The sequence below is a fragment of the Telopea speciosissima genome, chromosome 2, assembly GCF_018873765.1.
Source record: "Telopea speciosissima isolate NSW1024214 ecotype Mountain lineage chromosome 2, Tspe_v1, whole genome shotgun sequence".
Taxonomy (NCBI): domain Eukaryota; kingdom Viridiplantae; phylum Streptophyta; class Magnoliopsida; order Proteales; family Proteaceae; genus Telopea; species Telopea speciosissima.
Window position 1 is genome coordinate 10,432,893 of NC_057917.1, and position 17,324 is coordinate 10,450,216.

The following is a 17,324-nucleotide window of genomic DNA, read 5'->3' on the forward strand; positions in this document are numbered from 1 at the left end:
AGAAGACCTTAAAGACAATCAATCTCACTCCGATGAGTACCGAAGATGCCCTGCAACCTCTGTAAGCATGTGAATGGAAGTGAACAAAACCATCTCTGTAAGAATCAAACTATTTGAGCCGAAATCCCATGTTTCTCTATTGTAAATTTGAATTTTGTATCTATGAATGCATGAATATCTTAGTTTTAAAATTTATATTGCAGTTTGTAAACAACTTTCTGTGTCTAGGCTTGATTGAGTTGAATCCCTAAGTTTTAGGGTTAATAAACCAAGAAAGAGAAGGACTTGAATAGTCCTTGATAGATAATTCCTACTATTACCAAGTTTTCAAGTTCTGTTCTAGTCATAAATAAGTCTGATTTATATGTCTATATATTCATATTATTTTTATTGCTAGTGTAGAGAAAGCAAAGTTGATCATGCAGTCATGATGATATTAGTACTTCTCAAAAGCAAACCAGATCAAATGTTGTTTTTACAAACACAAGTGGAAGGATACAATCAAGGATAAAAGCGAAGATGACAAAGATGAGAGCAAAAAGAAATGCAAAAGTTGCTAACAGTTTAGCCACAAAAGGATGGTGGTCTCTAGTTGATATCAGTGTTTTAATGGACAAGTTTGATGTGTGGGTTGTAACGTATGAACAAGAGTCCTAATTTGATTGGAAAAGGAAAGATGCTAAATAGTTACATGAATGTTTTCTAATTTTGGGATGATAAAATTGTTTGAATTTAGTAGATTTTTATTTGTATGTTCTATTATAAATAGATGATTTATAATCAGATGTAATATGAATGATGGAATATTCAGATGTAGATGATTTTAATTTTTACTTTGATTATGCCAACGGATGTGAACAACTTGTTTTTTGAACAAGAGGTCCACTATGATGGGAAACACGTCTTTTTTAATAGGTAACGTATATTGGAACAAATGGCATGTTGTCCATATGTGATTTAAAACAGATGGTATGTTGTCCATATGTAAATGTAAATTTTAGAACTTTCATTACTTTCAAATATTAATCATTCATATTTATATTGTTGAAAAAGTTTAGAATGACAAATATGAACCAAAGTCTTTTTTGTAATTGCAAAGGCCATTTTCATTACTAATACAAAAAACGTACAAAGTTTCAAAGTTACATCAATATTTCAAAATCATCAATACAAAGTTCACAACATAGAAAACTAATACAATTTGACCCACAATCAAAATTTTTGCAGACATCTTATCATTTTGCTTCACAATGTTCTTCACATTTTGAATCTCTTCCTTCAGTTGTTGCATTCCATTACTAGTTTCACCTCCACCAGTCATAGTATTGTTTCTTGGTGGATTTGTAGATAGACGTAACCTCCTTGTATCATCCTTTGGGTAACATCAAGCGAAGAAATCACAGCCATTTTGGGAATCATAGTTATAGTAGAGATTGTTTGGTTTAAGCTCGGATCCTGAAATCCTCAGTGTAGCTCTATGTCCATACTGGCAAATCATGTTATCAAATTTAACATATGACCTTGAATTACTATTGCTAACACTTGTTGATGATGTCATTGTTCTCTGCAAAATACAAAAGAAAAATTAGGTAGATAGCTTTGGATTAAATCCCCAAAATTTCTCTTCTCCCTCAAACCTGCAAGAAGGGGAGTGTATGTTGTGTGTGCGCTCTCGGGTACAGCAAGGGGAGGACTATGCGTTGCGTGTGTGTTCAAGTAGCAGGGGAACGGAGTGTGTGTGCTCTCGGGTACAGCAAGGGGAGGGAGTGTGTGTTGTGTGAGTGCTCAGGTAGCAGGGGAGAAACTAAGACAGGCTTATTTCTCCATTAACTCGAGTTTCAATAGAACAACAGCAATGATTGTTCACCATTTCCCATCATAATGGTTCTTTGTGTACGCCGTACAGAGCCAAAAATAGTTGTGCTTATTCCTTACAAGGGAGGAGTAGAGAGAAGAGAATAGAGAAGAATGAGATAACAAATTCACTTACATTTTAGGTGGTTGGACACTTGCAGGTTCTCAGGTGTGCAAGTCACAAGGATGGAAGAAAGGAGCATTGGATGCTCTAATTCACAGATTCGAAGTCCAACAGTAAGAAAGGAGTGTTGGGCTGGGTTTTTTATGTTTTAATGTAAAGGGTAAATTAGTAAAATGCATTTCAAAGGTTATCATCATTCGAAAATGGTAACGGTTGATATTCTCAGTGTGTTTCTTGGCAAACCTAAGATACCTAACATTTCACATATTAGGTTTGGGATATTTTAAACCAAGATAACATTGGTCAGCTTAATCAAATTTATTTGAAGGGAGAAAGAACGGTACTTGGGCGCATGCAGTGCGCTGCCCCTGTGCCCAGCGTTCTCTTTCCCTTATTTTAATTTCAATTTTGCTCTTTTATATCCTTACCCTTACACGAAAAAAATACCCCATCTAATCCCACCACTTATCTTCCCTACTCTCATTGGGGAGAGGCCAGACCAATACACATTAAGTTTACTCATGCTTATCTTCTGTATCAGTATGTAAGGAATCCCAAAACATTGTCTTTTTAATCTCAATTGGAACTGGTGGTTTTGTTTCAGTGCATTACACTAACATATTTGCTCTTGGGGATTTTAAGTTCATCTTGTGACAGATTTGCCTGTTATTTTCTATTGAGTTGCCAACCGGGGAGAGAAAAAAAAATCCCCCCCCCCCAATTCCAGTTGTGGGTTGTCCTATTCGTTCATTCATGAAGAATCTTACAGGCAACAACTGAGATGTGTAATCAACCTCCAACAAATGTGAATGGCAAAAAAACTGAAGCTTCCACAAAGGGTTTGTTTGTGAATGTCTATACCATTTACAGAAACAAGGATCTTAAACAGAGAAAGAAATAGTAGAGAGAAAAGAAAGTAAGAAACTCACATACAAAAGAAAAGAGACAAGATTAACATAAAAAGAAACTTGCATTACTATATGAGCAGGATCTTACATAACACAAACAAAGAGAACTTACATAAGACTTCTATGAGAACTCCTGTACATGGAGAGTTTATATAGACAAGAGAAAAGAGAAGAAGGTGGAGCAATATGTTAGTGATGCACTAAGGGAATAATAGAAGTCATGAAGATGGTGGGAGACAATAAAAGACTAATGGAGAAGACAAAAGAAAGGTGGAGAAGACCTAAACTACGGACTCTTATGGACTCTCGAACACTTACACTAGAATACAATCCTAGCCTTGAATGGAATACCCAACAAAAGAAACACCATCCTCTTTTATAGACCAAGGGATTACAGTAAAAAGAATAAAATTGGCAGTGGCTGGAGCCTGGGAGTACCCCCTTACCCAGGGGCAGGTTGTGGGCATACAGTCCTACTAATCCAGGCAATGAGGTGTCAAAGAGTAACCAATAATCCCATTACCAAACAGAAACCATGGTTTGCAGGGTCTAAGTCCAATTTTTTAACCCACAGCATAATAGTCTTGGGTTCAAGCTTCAAGCCCCTGCATTGGTGCCCGGTCTGGAATTGGATGTATTAATTCCAATGTGGGCATACAGTCCTACTAATCCAGCCAATGAGGTGTCAAAGAGTAACCAATAATCCCATTACCAAACAGAAACCATGGTTTGCAGGGTCTAAGTCCAATTTTTTAACCCACAGCATAATAGTCTTGGGTTCAAGCTTCAAGCCCCTGCATTGGTGCCCGGTCTGGAATTGGATGTATTAATTCCAATGTCTATCATTTGCAATACAAACAAATATGAATACAAGAAAAGAAAGAAAGTCATTATAAAAAGGAACGAGGAAAGTCCATTGGTAATATACCTTCATTTTCTGGCAAGGAAGAAAGTTTTAGCATTTATCTATCTCACTGTCAAGAATATAAGACACCAGGCTAACTGCCACAGCATTGTGGTTGGGGTTTGGAATCACTTGTGCTAAGGGTGTCAAACAGTAGGTTTAGTCCGGTTTCTTTTTTCGGTTTTTAGCATCTATCGGGTCGTAGCAAAAGCGGACAGATAATTGGTCGGTCTAAAAAATGCAAACCAAACCAAAACCGATAGCTATCTGTTCAGTCGATTTCAGTCCCTTGTCGGTCTATTAATGGTTCAGTCCTTGTTTTTCATATATAAAAAGGAAAATCTATTATTAAAAGAAAAGCGGTTTATCAGTTTTTTTACAGTTTTGGTTCGTTTGTTCAGTTCCGGTTGGCCTTACTGGTCCAATTAATTCAGACCGAAACTAAAATGAAAATTTTTTAAAAACAAAAACTGAGACCAAACACCTAAGGAGTTCGGCCTGATTCAGTTCGTATTTCGTTTCCATCTGGTTGGTCTTTTTGGCTCGGTCTCCATTTTGACACCCCTAACCTGTGCCCCCCATACATAGCCAAGGATTCGACAAGGTCCAAAGCATGGCAAAGATGGGTATGCTGACCTATACTCAGCATAACCAAGGATTAGACACGAATTTGATTAATGAAATATTGGCTTTAGCCATTATGAAAATCCTGAAATAGGCTGGGTGAGATGCCAAGGCTGAGATAGTCATTCCCTTCCCCCCATCCCCTTTCATCGGTTCCTGAATCCAAACCTTAATTTTGCTCAAATCAAGTTCAAGAGTGCTACAAGCTGCTGTGATTTCTTTCAATTGATTGTCACATCGATTTCTTGAAGATTACCACATCAAGATCGTTGCTGTTCAACAGGTTATTACTTGGTGGGATTATTTCTTTTGGTTATCTTTTGAGATCTCATCATTCTCCTCCAACCAATGTGTCTCTTGGTTATCTTTTGAGTTCACATTATAATTTTTTATCATTTGAGTTCCCATTGTTCTTTTGGTTTCCTCATATGATTGCTTGTTTATTGAAGGGTTGATCCTGCCTTGGATTAGACCTATTCAGGTTCTAGTCTTACATTAATATGATTGTCAAATCTGAAATTTGATTTGAAATCTCAGGCGTAAACCATAGAGAAATTGAAATTCAGCGAGTTCGGAATGCACAAAAACATAATAGAAACCCAAAATTACTGACCGGATTTGATGATTGATAGATTGAAGAAGCATAGAAAAGTAACTGGTTATGAACCAAGCATAGTTTGTGGTGCTCCAAAGCCCCTAAAATTCAGCATTGGAAACGTCACATGTTGGTGATGTTTGTGAGGTGCTGTCAAGCATCAGTGTCTTCGACCGCTCGAGCTGGATGAAAGGGAAGAAGCAAGGACTTATTGTGGAGGGCATTGTAGGTATCAAACCGCACCTATTGGCCTGGTAGAAAGAGGGTCTTATATCCCTTCCCATTCTGATTGACTGCAGTAATCCCTGAACTTCTCTTTGGTTAAGCAAAACTCCGAAATCAGGGCATTAGCTCGCTCAAACTCAAAACATTCTATAAGCAAGCTCAACTCAGAACTAAACTACACCTATGATCACTCAGCCTCAACCTGCCATTAGGGGTGTGAGATAGGGACTCCTTAGCATGGGTATAAAGGAGATATCCCTGGGAGAATACCCAAACAGATCGAAATCCTCACCTGGAACTGGATTGGAATCCCACCAATCCTACCATAGCATCTCACTAAGTGTTGTATTGGATTTCACATGACTAAAACTCTACAACAACAACAAAATTAGCCTTGTCCCAACTTAATGGGGTCGGCTCCATGGATCCAAACAAAACAAGGTAGGGAAAACTGAGGTCTAAACAAAAAGGGGAATGAAGAGATAGGAAAAGAGATAAGAAATGAAAAATGGGAAATAAAAAGAAAAATGAAAGAAAGAGGAAAGAGGGAAATCCCAGAAAGTCAAGAGAATCTCAGCTAAATGGGGTCTGCAACATGGAACCTTGCCCTCCAATAGTGTCTATCCGAGGTCATACTTGGAACAAGAACTAGACCATGGAAGTCCTTCCTCATTAACTGTTGACGAGGGAGCATGGTTTTAGGGATCAGTTGTGGATCAGAGGAATCGCCTGATCCGTCTCAGTATTGGATCGGGATCGGGGACCACCGATACTAAGACGGATCAGGCGATTCCTCTGATCCGCAACCGATCCCTAAAACCATGCTCCCTGGTCAATAATTAATGAAAAAGATAATTTTGAGTAAAAATTGAGAATTATGAGAACTCCTCTCCTATTCCACTCTTTCCTTTCCCCCTTTTTATCATAAAGTTACTGTTCCTGAATACTATTCATTGGTACTGTTCACAGTCCCAGAACAGGCACTATCTTTTCTCTTATTCTCTCTTTCTTTTCCCATTGCAGGCTGCTGAAATCAACAAACCAGCAAAGCCTTTTAACCCTGTTTTATCAGAAAAATAGTTCAGATTTGGGTCTGTGGAGAAGCCAATCTGATCTTTGATTCCTAATAATCTAGGTTGGCTGGCTGCATGAACTTGGTATCAGATCCTAACCTGACCATGGATACCTTTATTTTCAAGACTAGAGTTTGCTTTTCCAATGGAAAGACTTCTTCCCTATTCAGAGGTAAAGGGCGGAATTAGAATCTCATCTCACAGTCTGTGATGGAGATGTTGTCTAAGAAGATTAGATTATCATTTAATCTAGTGGTTTCCATAGAATTTTCAGTTTCTTCCTACTTTGATGGCGGTAGATGTCATGTATTTCCTTCTTCCAAACATGTCATCATAGTTAGTCAATTATGGATGGAATAACAGAAGGTTGTCCTTGATTGTAAAGGGCACTCACAAATAACAAACTATTGTCTAGAAAAGGTCGCAATGTGATAGCTCTTTAAAGCCGATTGAAACAACACCAACAGAGCAACCACAAAAGGAGTTGAAAGAGACAAAACAAGATGAAAAACTTGTTGTTTCTACTAAGCCTACCGAGAAAATTCAGTCCCTTCAATTAGAAATGAGCTTGTGAAAGATCCCATGGCAACGAAAGTTGTTCCATATCATGAGTTCATTCTTCCTCACACGCTTCAAGGACATGCGGTCAAAGCTTCATATTTTGAATATTGTTCGAATAGAAGACAAGGAACTGCAAGCACCATCAAATTGTTCTTATTTTTACCCTTCTACAAAACTCAGAGATGAGGTTTTTTTAATCAAGGGGGAATAATGACGAACTGGTCTAAAATAGATTCTATTTTAATATATATGGAGTATGGGCTTTTCATTCCTTGGGTTTTATTTGTAATGGACTGAATTATAAGGCTTAAAAGTGAGGGTCTAAAGGGGTACATGAAAATAAATATTTTATTAGTCATGGGACCCATTAGAGATTATTTAGTATTTATCTAATGGTGCATCTTGTTGTCACCAAGGTGGTGAAGTGAGAAATTGTAACCTTCTTTTAATTGTCCCTTGTCTTATTCCCAAAAGTTATTTAAGTCAAGGGTAAAAAAGTATTTCCAATTTATAAGTGACTTATCATTATTTCATTTTCAAGAGCTGTCATTGTCCATGTGAAATGATAGGATATACCCTTGTTGAACAAAAAAATTGCGTTATATTAAAAGGGCAAAAAAGTAAGGCTACAACTTCTCTTTCACTAGCCTTGGTTACAACAACAGTTATCTAATGGTAGTCATTTAGGGATCTAGTGAGGCTTATTCCTTAGCTGTAATAAAAAAGTGTAGAAGAGTCCTATTAAATTTAGTTTTTGTTTTGGGAGTTTTAGTGGTTTAGCAATATAAGAGTCCTAAAATTAGTTTCTAAGTTAGTTTTTTTATTTAAAGAAATTAGATATTAGAAGGATTCTTTTGTTTAATTATTATCTATTTTTGTTCTTTAAATACATGTAACACCCTCCCCAATCAATAGTTACAGAAGCAGAGTTGTGAGAACTGAGAACTCCTCTCCTCTTTCTCCTCCTTTTTTCTGAAGTTAATGTTCACATTACTATTTGTGGTGACTGTTCACACTTCACAGTCCCAGAACAGCCCCCTATCTCTTCTCTTTCTTCTTCTTTTATTCTCTCTTTATTTCTCATTGCAGGTTTCTGAAATCAAAAAACCAGCAAGCCTTTTCAGCCCCGTTGTATTTGCCTATTATTTCAGATCTGAATCTGTGGAGAAGACGATCAGATCTTGATTCCAAATCTGGGATCTAAGTTGGTTGACTGCATCAATTCCTTTTGTCTCTGGTGATACAAAGGGCTAAAACCTACAGACCCTACAAATTATAAGCCTGGGAAAGTAATCCCTAACTTGAAACAATATAAACCATCTAGCAATTACAATTGCCAAGAATAACTTCAGTAATTAAGAAGCATGGCTACTGAATATAAAGGAAAAATAAGGCATTAAATTTTTGACATAAAGGTTTTTTTTAAGAAGGGGGGGGGTGTGGGTGGTTTAGATGCTCTATCAAATAATATCCTAACCAAATCAAACTTCACAAGAAAGATGTGAAGGGCTGAAGGTTCTAATAACGCCTAGCTGTCAAAGCAGGTTCCCAAAAGCCCTGCAGTTATTCAAACTCAATTCCATAGAACTCAATAACAACCACTAATCTACACATCCATTCTGGTCCTGCTTTAACTACAATATTGTCAACGTAGACCAGACCTCTGATTAGATTATGATAACTTGACTGCTATTAAAAAAAAAATGAAAAGAAGAGACAAAATGGACAAAGAAAAAATTCCCCATGAGGATTTGAAAATATAAGCCACTTACAATATAGCCCAACAATTAATAAAGCTATTCCACGGACTGATCTAGTCAGGTGTGATACTTGGAGCACCACATGGAACACCTCAGCCCGTGGATTCTCATTATCAAATTTAGGGAACACTTATCAGGACACAGCCATACTCCATCCCCTACAACATTGACCCAAATATAGACCAGATCATGGTTTCGTACTCTATGCCACTTGTTCTCACCCATTAGTCAGTCAAGCAGAGAGTCACACCATTTTTTTTTAAAGGATAATTCATATTTATATTTCATAAGTTAATTTCATATGATATATAGTCACAGAATTATTTCTACAAGTGATCAGTTTATTCATGTCTATGTGCATATAACTAAATTACTTCCATCGTCGACGTCTACACATGTTATGTTTAGTTTAGTGGTGGTTAAACTTACTTATATGTCTTCATAGCAGGACATAGTCATATTTTATATAGGTATGTGTAGTATTAGAGTCCTGGTCCACATGTGTTGGACATGGGTGCGGCACCTATTCAGAATAGTCCATGTAACATGGATAGAGAGATCCAAAAATATCAAAATAAATTCAAGGAATTCCATAAACAGACCTACACATATAAAAAGTTATCAAGGAGATAATGAATAATGTTTTCTATCACCTCTCACTAACCTACAGACTATCTCAAATAGCAAAACTACAAAGATGAGAACTTCTCGCTGATAAAAACTTAAATTATACTCAATTTAATAACTCCAGATACAATGTTTAATCAACCCACAAATTAAGGGAATCTTTTGAATGGCAAGAGATTACCATTTCATTTTTCTCTCTTTGATGAACAATGGTAATAAATGATCATAACTGTATAGTCATTGTATTTCCAATTAACTCAAAACGCATCAGCTTCATGAGATATTGACTTCATTGGGAAATTCAAGATTAACCTTTCTGTTACACGAGTAGCAAGCCAATTCGACAGAATTTGCATCTGTCAAATAAAATCACTCAAATGCTGTTGATTGCATTGCAGCAGTTTTGCAGTGCTCATTTTGAAGCCAATCCAATTTTTTTTTTTTGGTACGAAGCCAATCCAATTAGATATATGATACTATTAGATCATACTAAACACAACTAGAAGAAAGAAGATGCTACTAACCAATTGAGCATTAAAACTTTATTCAAAATAAAGAATGAAAATCCTCGAACCTGGAAGATTTGTTTCTTGTTCAATCTGATACACGCTTTTCCGCTAAATTTTTGCGAGCAGCTCTAGCATTGTCATACTCAAATTTCATTACATTTGGTATGTAGGACGAGTCCTTGACATAGAACATTCTGCCAAATGTGCTCTCTTCAATTGCTGGGAAATAAAAGATAAGTATAGAATTAAGAACCCAGTACCAGAGCGCCCCAAGAACAGTACCAAGGGTAGCGCCGGCAAAGACCTGTGCAACAGTGTGGTAGCCCAGATACACCCTAGAATACATGGTAAGGAAGGCCGTAACCCAAGGAATAGAAGCCACAATGAACTTCTGTCTCTCCGTTGAAAGCCCAATTCTTCTATATGTAAGAAAAGTGAAGTACACAGCAAAGAAGAACATGTACTGAGAATGACTCGAAGGCCAACCAAAATCACACATCTCAAGCATGTCACATGTCTCGGGCCGCGCCTGCTGCACGGATTTCTTAACGAGCTCATTCAGAAACTGAGATATGATTAAGCCAAGGGCGAAGAACATGCCCTGAAGCTCTCGACGAAACATAAAGTGGGAAATGAAGCCACTGATACTGATGAAGACGGGGATCAGAGAAACCCATGCGAGGAAGTGCCCCAGTTGGTCTCCCTTTCGGTAGAGAACGTAAGTAAGAGTAACGGCTTTGAGTGGATGTGTTGTCATGGTTTTGGAGCTGTGAACATATGAGAAATCAATTGGCTTGTGGGTCTCTTTGTGCAATCGCAGAGACGTAGTGGGTTGATTTCTTCTAGCAAACAAGGTTGGATTTAGGTGAGAAATTCGCTGCCACGCGCAGAGAGATAGAGGAACTATTACGGAACCCTGGATTATAATGGACAATGTCAACGAATATGAGGCGTAAGTCCGTCGGTCATAAAGTTACAGCGGAATATCTCGAAGTTGAGGATATGATGGAAGGTAGTCCAGGCGGCGGAGTAGCAGAGGTTTAAGCTACGAAAATTTGAAGATGAACTCGTTGAGAATTGACAAGCTCCCGAATGAGGAACTAGCAGTTAAAATAGGTTCAGCAAGAGAGAGAGAGATACAGTTTTGTCCAGAACCCGAACTCTAGAGTCGTAACAACGAGCGCTGCTGAAAAGCGGGAATAGTTGATTTTGTCGGACAATTCTGGTGTTTTGCGTATCCACCTGTACATTAAAAAAAAGGTTTTTACACGTATCTCCCTGAGATATTAAATATTTATAAAAACACTCATGAGTTTTGGATTATGCATTCCAACCTTACTTTCCAAAATATTTAATAAGTAAACCCAGTTCGTTAACCTGGACTAAAAACATTAGAATATATCATCTATTGATCAAATTGTCTTTCGTACCAAACTAAACTTGTTCTTCCATTATCTCTTGAACTGCTCTTCCAAATATGTAATCTTCCGATCTAACCCCTCAAGGTCTCCTCGTAGTTCGAAAATTATGGACTCTTTGTGTTGGATTTGAGATTGTAATTTCTTCAACTAGTTTTCATGATCTTGGATCTCTGCAAGGAAAAGAGAACTCCCAGAGGAGGAATGACAATTTGGGTTGGTGATTCTTTTCTCTTTGTAGGAGGGCTTGATGTCAGAGAGGACTTTGAGCTAAGACACAACAAGGTCATCAGCAATTTCGATTTTTTCAGGGTTCAGGGGAATGTGAGCCTTCTGGAGCTAAATGTAAGCTAGTTTCAGAGCTGAAATGCTATCAAATAGCTTTGGAATCACTACAGTAGCAACCGCCTTGTCACTTCCAACTAGGTTTTCTTCAATGGGATGGGGATGAATTTTCTGCTCATCAAACTCGATCTTCTGCCATCTTCAGTAGAAGAGGCTCTATCGTGGTGGTTGTGGATAGGGTTTTCACCCGAAAACAATCCCATAAATCTTAACCTACAAACTTTGGCAAATCTATGGACAATATCAGATATGTTTGAAGGTTTAATTTTCAAAGCTCCAACTCTTTGTCGTTTCCCACTTTCTTCCTTCTTCTTGACAATCCAAATCCTTCACACCCATTATGCCCCTTTCATTTTCACATCTCCTAATCGATTTTCCTTTATCTTCTTCTGATTTCTAATCTATCCATTGAAGAAAGGAGAATGTTGCGTCAAGAACTGTGCCAGAGCGATCTGTTCCTGCAATACTGGATTAGCAAGAGAGGGTCGGGCAATGCCGGTGCTTCCACTCCGATGCCTAAGTCAGAACTCTTAGCAACAGATAGTGATAATTGAAATCATATGATTGTGGGAGGAGTTTACCCTGTTATTTATGGATGACGGTGGGCAGAACCGTGCCCTAATAGGAATGTAGAGTCCTTGGCGTGGAGTGAGAGCTTTTAGGAGTGATTTTAGGGATAGTGATGATCCCTGATTCTCTGGTGCCTTATTAGGCGTTATTTGGGCAATAATCTCGGGCCACAACGATTCGTGGCGTGTCCCTTTTAGTGGAGTGTAGTATTTGGGTCGTCCAGACAAGGTCACCCCTCCCTCTCTAGAGAGGTTCAGCTTCTTGGATGGGTCGTACCCTCGAGAGGACTCGATCCGTGGCTAATCGCTAAGACGACGTCGCCTGGCCTCCTCGCGTATGTCCTTCGGGGTCTGGCGCGTACCCAGGCCTCGCTCTTTATGAGAGTGGTTTGCCCGCGTTCATCCTTCATGGCTTCAACTCATTCATGATGCACGTGTCAGTTGCTGATTGGCTGTTGTTTCTTGACATATCAGAGAACAAGAAGAAGAAGAAGAAACAATTGGAGTAGCAGATCCAATTTCCCAACTCTCGATCTTAGATTGAGGTTTTGATTTACATACTGATTTAGATTCAGATTAAAAAAAAATGAACGATTTACTAAGGAGTTCCTTCTCTAAATTCAGAGGCTGTACAGACGGCACCACCTTCGTGGACATAAAGATGTCCTCAATCGCAAACATGGGAAGAGGAGGAGGAGGAGTAAATCTAGACAAAATCTTCGAAGATGTGGAAGGCATCAAAGATGAGCTCAAAGAAATGGAAAGACGAGTTGCAGAAATTTAGAGGAGGATGTCATTCTAGCCTATCAAGGGTATATTGGTCATAAAATGTCTAAAAACCTCTTACCGTTCTCAACTAAGAGGAACCACTAATGAACTGAGTTTATTTATTAAATATTTTGAAAAATAAGGATGCATACATAAATATCCAAAAATCACAGGTGTTTTTGTAAATACTTGATAGCTCCCAGAATGTACGTGTAAAAAGCCCTTAAAAAAAGTCCATATTCACTAAGATTTTTTTTTTTTTTATTTTGGGTGGTGGGGGTGGGGGAGGGAGGCGTAGGGTGGGGGGTGGCGTTATTCATTGTGTAACCGTGGTTGGTTACATACTGAATCTCTCTAATCTCTCGATCGAATTCAATGAAATCAAGACATTCTCAGTGCACGAGGCTCTTGCAAATGTGAGGTCTGGAATGTGGATAGGGTGAAAATCGAACATTTAAAATCAAACCAAATCAATCTTAATTTTTTTATTTATCTTGTTTTTAAATAAACGACACCTAAGGTACCTAATGTTTCACAAAATTGTAGCTAAAATACCTAATGTTTCACATATTACGTTGATATTTTACACCAAATTAATATTGTTTGGCTTAATCAATTTTATTTTAAAGGGAAGAGAATGCTATTTGAGCGCATGCAATGCGCTGCCCCAGCGCCTAGACACAAGGGCATGTAGAATGATCACCGTGCCCCCGATAATTTATGCCTTTCCATGGGGACATGTCGGTCATTATGCGCACCTCTACGTTTGGGCACAAGGGCAATGCACTGTAACGCTCAGGTAGCATCCCTTCTCCCTTATTTTAATTTCAATTTTGCCTTTTTATAGCCTTATCCTTACACGCCCAAAAAAAAAAAAAAAAACACACCATCAAGTCCCACCACTTATCTTCCCGACTCTGATTAGGGAGAGGCTAGACCCATACACATTAAGTTTACTCATGCTTGTCTTATGTAGGAATCTCAAATCCTTGTCCTTTTAATAACTATTTGGCCTATCATTGGGAACTAGTGGTTTTGCTACATTGCATTACACAACATATTTGCCAAAGTTTGGGAATTTTTAAGTTCATATTGTGACTGGTTTGTCTATTTTTTCCTATTGTATTGGCATTTAGAACAAAAAAAAAAAAAGCAAAAATTTCCCTATTAGATTTGTGGGTAGGCTTCCAATTTATTTGCTGAGGAAGAATCTTGCAAGCAACTACTCCTCCAAGCCGGCACTGAGATGGATAATCCACCTCCAACAAATGTGAGTGGCGAAAAAACTAAAGCTTCCACGCAGGGTTTGTTTGTGAATATTGACATGGATGGAGTCCCTCTTGAAAGGAAAGTTGATCTCGAAGTCTATGACAGCTATGAAAAACTCTCCTCAACAGTTGACGAACTCTTCAGAGGCCTTATTACAGGTTACCTAAAAAGCTTTTATTTGATAACTAATCAAACATTCATATTTGTTCATGTCAAATAGACTTCTTCATAACAAGAAGGGCAGACATAATGGTATGCACGAACTGTAAGGCTATCCTTGGGGAGAGTCTAACTATCAAACATAGACTGGTAGCCCTAAATATGTGCCTCAGTGCACAAAATTGTAGGAGGTGGAAGCCTATGTACCCTGAGATAAGGTGGTGGAGATTAAAAGGGGAGTCCCTAAGGACATTTATTGATAATGTGATAAAACAATGAAAGTGGGACTTTAAGAGAGATACCAATGCAATGTGGAACGAGATGATGATTTGTATTAAGAGGGTCACCAAAGATTTGTAAGGGGGAGCGAAGGATAGTTGTCAATCCCCTAGAGAGACTTGGTGGTGGAACGATAAGGTTCAAGCAGCCATTAAGACCAAGTAAGATTGTTTTAAGACATGAAAAGGACTAAAGAAAACAAAAGACAAAAAAAAAGGTATAATGATGCCAAAAGCTAGGAAGATTGTGGGGTTAGCTTGGGCGAAGAATTACGAGGGCCTCTGTATCAACCAAAACACAAAAGAAGGGGGGGGAGAACCATACATAAGATAGCTAAGTTGAAAGAAATGAATAGAGATTTCAATCAGGTGATGTGTATCAAGGATGATAATAGAAGAGAGTCGATAAGAGATGAAGACATTGTGAAGATATGAGATGAGTATATTTGGGGCCTACTAAATGGAGATAGGCCAAGTAGAAATAACTTAGATGATTGCATTTTTCAACAAGACACCACATGTTATAGATATGTATGAAAGGTTAGTGTGACAAAAGTAAAAGAAGCCTCAAGAAAGATGAAAGCAGGCAAGGCACTAGGCCCAGATGAGATTCAATTGCAGTGTGGATTACCCTAAGAGGTTGTGGGGTATATTGGTTAACCAACCTGTTTAATAGGATTATGAATAAGGAAGATGCCAGATGAATAGAGGAGAAGCTTTGCAATCCAGATCTACAAAATTAAAGGTAATATCCAAAGTTGCAATAACTATTGAAGCATAAAGCGAATGAGTCACATTATGAAACTTCGGGAGAAGATTATTGGAGCCTCATATCTTGTTGAACCAATTTGGTTTTATGTTAGGTAGATCCAAGACAAAAGTTATCTACTTATTGAGGAGGCTCATGGAAAGACATAGAGATACCAAGAAGGATCTCCATATTGTCTTTATTGACCTGGAAAAAGTCTATGGCTGAGTCTCTAGAGACTTAATCTGGCATGTTCTAGTGAAGAGAGGGGTGTTGAGTAAATATGTGGATGTAATTAAAGATATGTGGGGTTAGGGCAAGTAATTCTCAATTACTATTGGGTTGAATCATGGATTAGCCTTAAGCCCTTTATCTATTTGTGCTTATCATGGACGATTGAACCAAGAGCATTCAAGACGATGTCCCATGGTGTATGCTCTTTGCCAATGATACCGTTTTGGTGGATGAGACAAAAGCATGGATTAATGCTAAATTATAGCTATGTGGATCAACGTTGAATGTGTAATTTTAGTCATACTATGATGAGTACCGACATGGTGCGAATTGAAGAAAAAGAGATACCACAAAATGATTATTTTAGATATTTGGGGTCAATCATAAATAAAGAATGTGACATAAAGGACGATGTGTCACACAGAATTAAAGTGGGATGGATGAAATGGAGAGGTGCGTCCGGAGTGCTATGTGACCCATGTATTCTTTTAAAGCTTAAAGGATGCTTTAAAGGAAAGTTCTATAGGATTGTTGTTAGACCAACTATGATATATGTGACAGAATGTTGGGCAGTTAAGAAATGTCATATTGAGAAGCTATACGTAGCAGAGATGAAAATGTTAAGATGGATGTGAGGAAAAGCCAGGAAGGATAATAAAATAAGGAATGAACGTATTAGAATTGACTTGAGAGCTGACCCGATCAATGATAAGCTCTGAGAGAGTCGTTTGAGGTGGTATGGTCATGTTCAACAAAGGCCTAGGGATGCCCTAGTAAGGAGTGATATGATCCCTATTGAAGGAACTAAAAGAGCTAGGAACAGACCTAAAATAACCACAGTAGAAGTTGTGAGGGAAGACATGCATAATTTAGGTCTTGTCCTAAGTATGACATCAGATAGAGCCTATTGAAGGGCAATGATACATGTAACAAACCACATTTAGTTGAGATTCTCTTGACTTGCTAGACTATGCCTCTTTAGTCTTACTTTCATCTTTCATTTTTTTTTACATCCTTTATTTGTCATTTTCCATTTTTCATTTCTCATATCTTCATTCCCCTATTTTATTTAGACCTCAGTTTTTCCTATTTTGTTTTGTTTGGATCCATGTAGCTGACCTCATTAAGTTGGGATAAGACTGAGTTTGTTGTTGTTGTATTTGTTCGTGTAAAACTCAATACTTGAGAGGGCTTAGGCAATTTTTTTAGGGCGAAGGATTTTCAAATGGTTTCATTTAATTTCATGTGTTCTTTGTATGTTTTTGGCTTGTTGAGTTGTTGTTCTACACAGACTTTTTGGCACAATCACGGTGAAGGGAAAAGGGGAAAAAGGGAACAGAAATGGAGTTTTTTCAATTTTTAGTGATGTTTTACTCCTATTTTGACCTCTTAAAAACAAACATTGTAAAACTTTTTAGGGGCGCTGTTCTCTATGCTGCAGCGCAGCCTGAGCCTAGGCACATGAGGGTGGGTGCAATAACCACCCTGCCCCTTGCATAGGTTGCTCATGTGCTTGGGCGCAGGCTGCGCTGCGGTACAGAGAACATTCTCCCAACTTTTTAATATGTAATTTTTTTCCATCTACAACTTTCACATGTGAAATTTTACATACAGACAAAGCCAAAGTTACCATGTCACTACCAAACAAGTAAGAGACCCCTCTTTGCCCGGTGGTAGAAGCAAGAACCTCATGGTCCTGTAAGTCTTATGTACTTTATGAAGCTTAACCGTAGTCATCAAGCTTGATCACCAGTCATGGATAAAAAATTACC

At 38.1% G+C, this 17,324-nt stretch overlaps 1 protein-coding gene across 2 annotated transcripts in view; it reads right to left on the reverse strand.

The window, feature by feature from the left end:
* Window positions 1-10,661, reverse strand: part of LOC122651617 (lipid phosphate phosphatase gamma-like) — a 32,583-nt gene extending 21,922 nt beyond the window's left edge. The window contains exon 1 of one of the 2 annotated variants that reach the window (XM_043845077.1): window positions 9,835-10,661. In XM_043845077.1, the coding sequence (XP_043701012.1) occupies window positions 9,850-10,521 (672 nt within the window). In that variant the 5' untranslated portion in view covers window positions 10,522-10,661 and the 3' untranslated portion in view covers window positions 9,835-9,849. Of the gene's footprint in view, window positions 1-9,829 lie in introns of both variants that reach the window. The other variant, XM_043845076.1, reaches the window with a different exon arrangement.
* Between the last annotated feature and the right edge of the window lie 6,663 nt (window positions 10,662-17,324).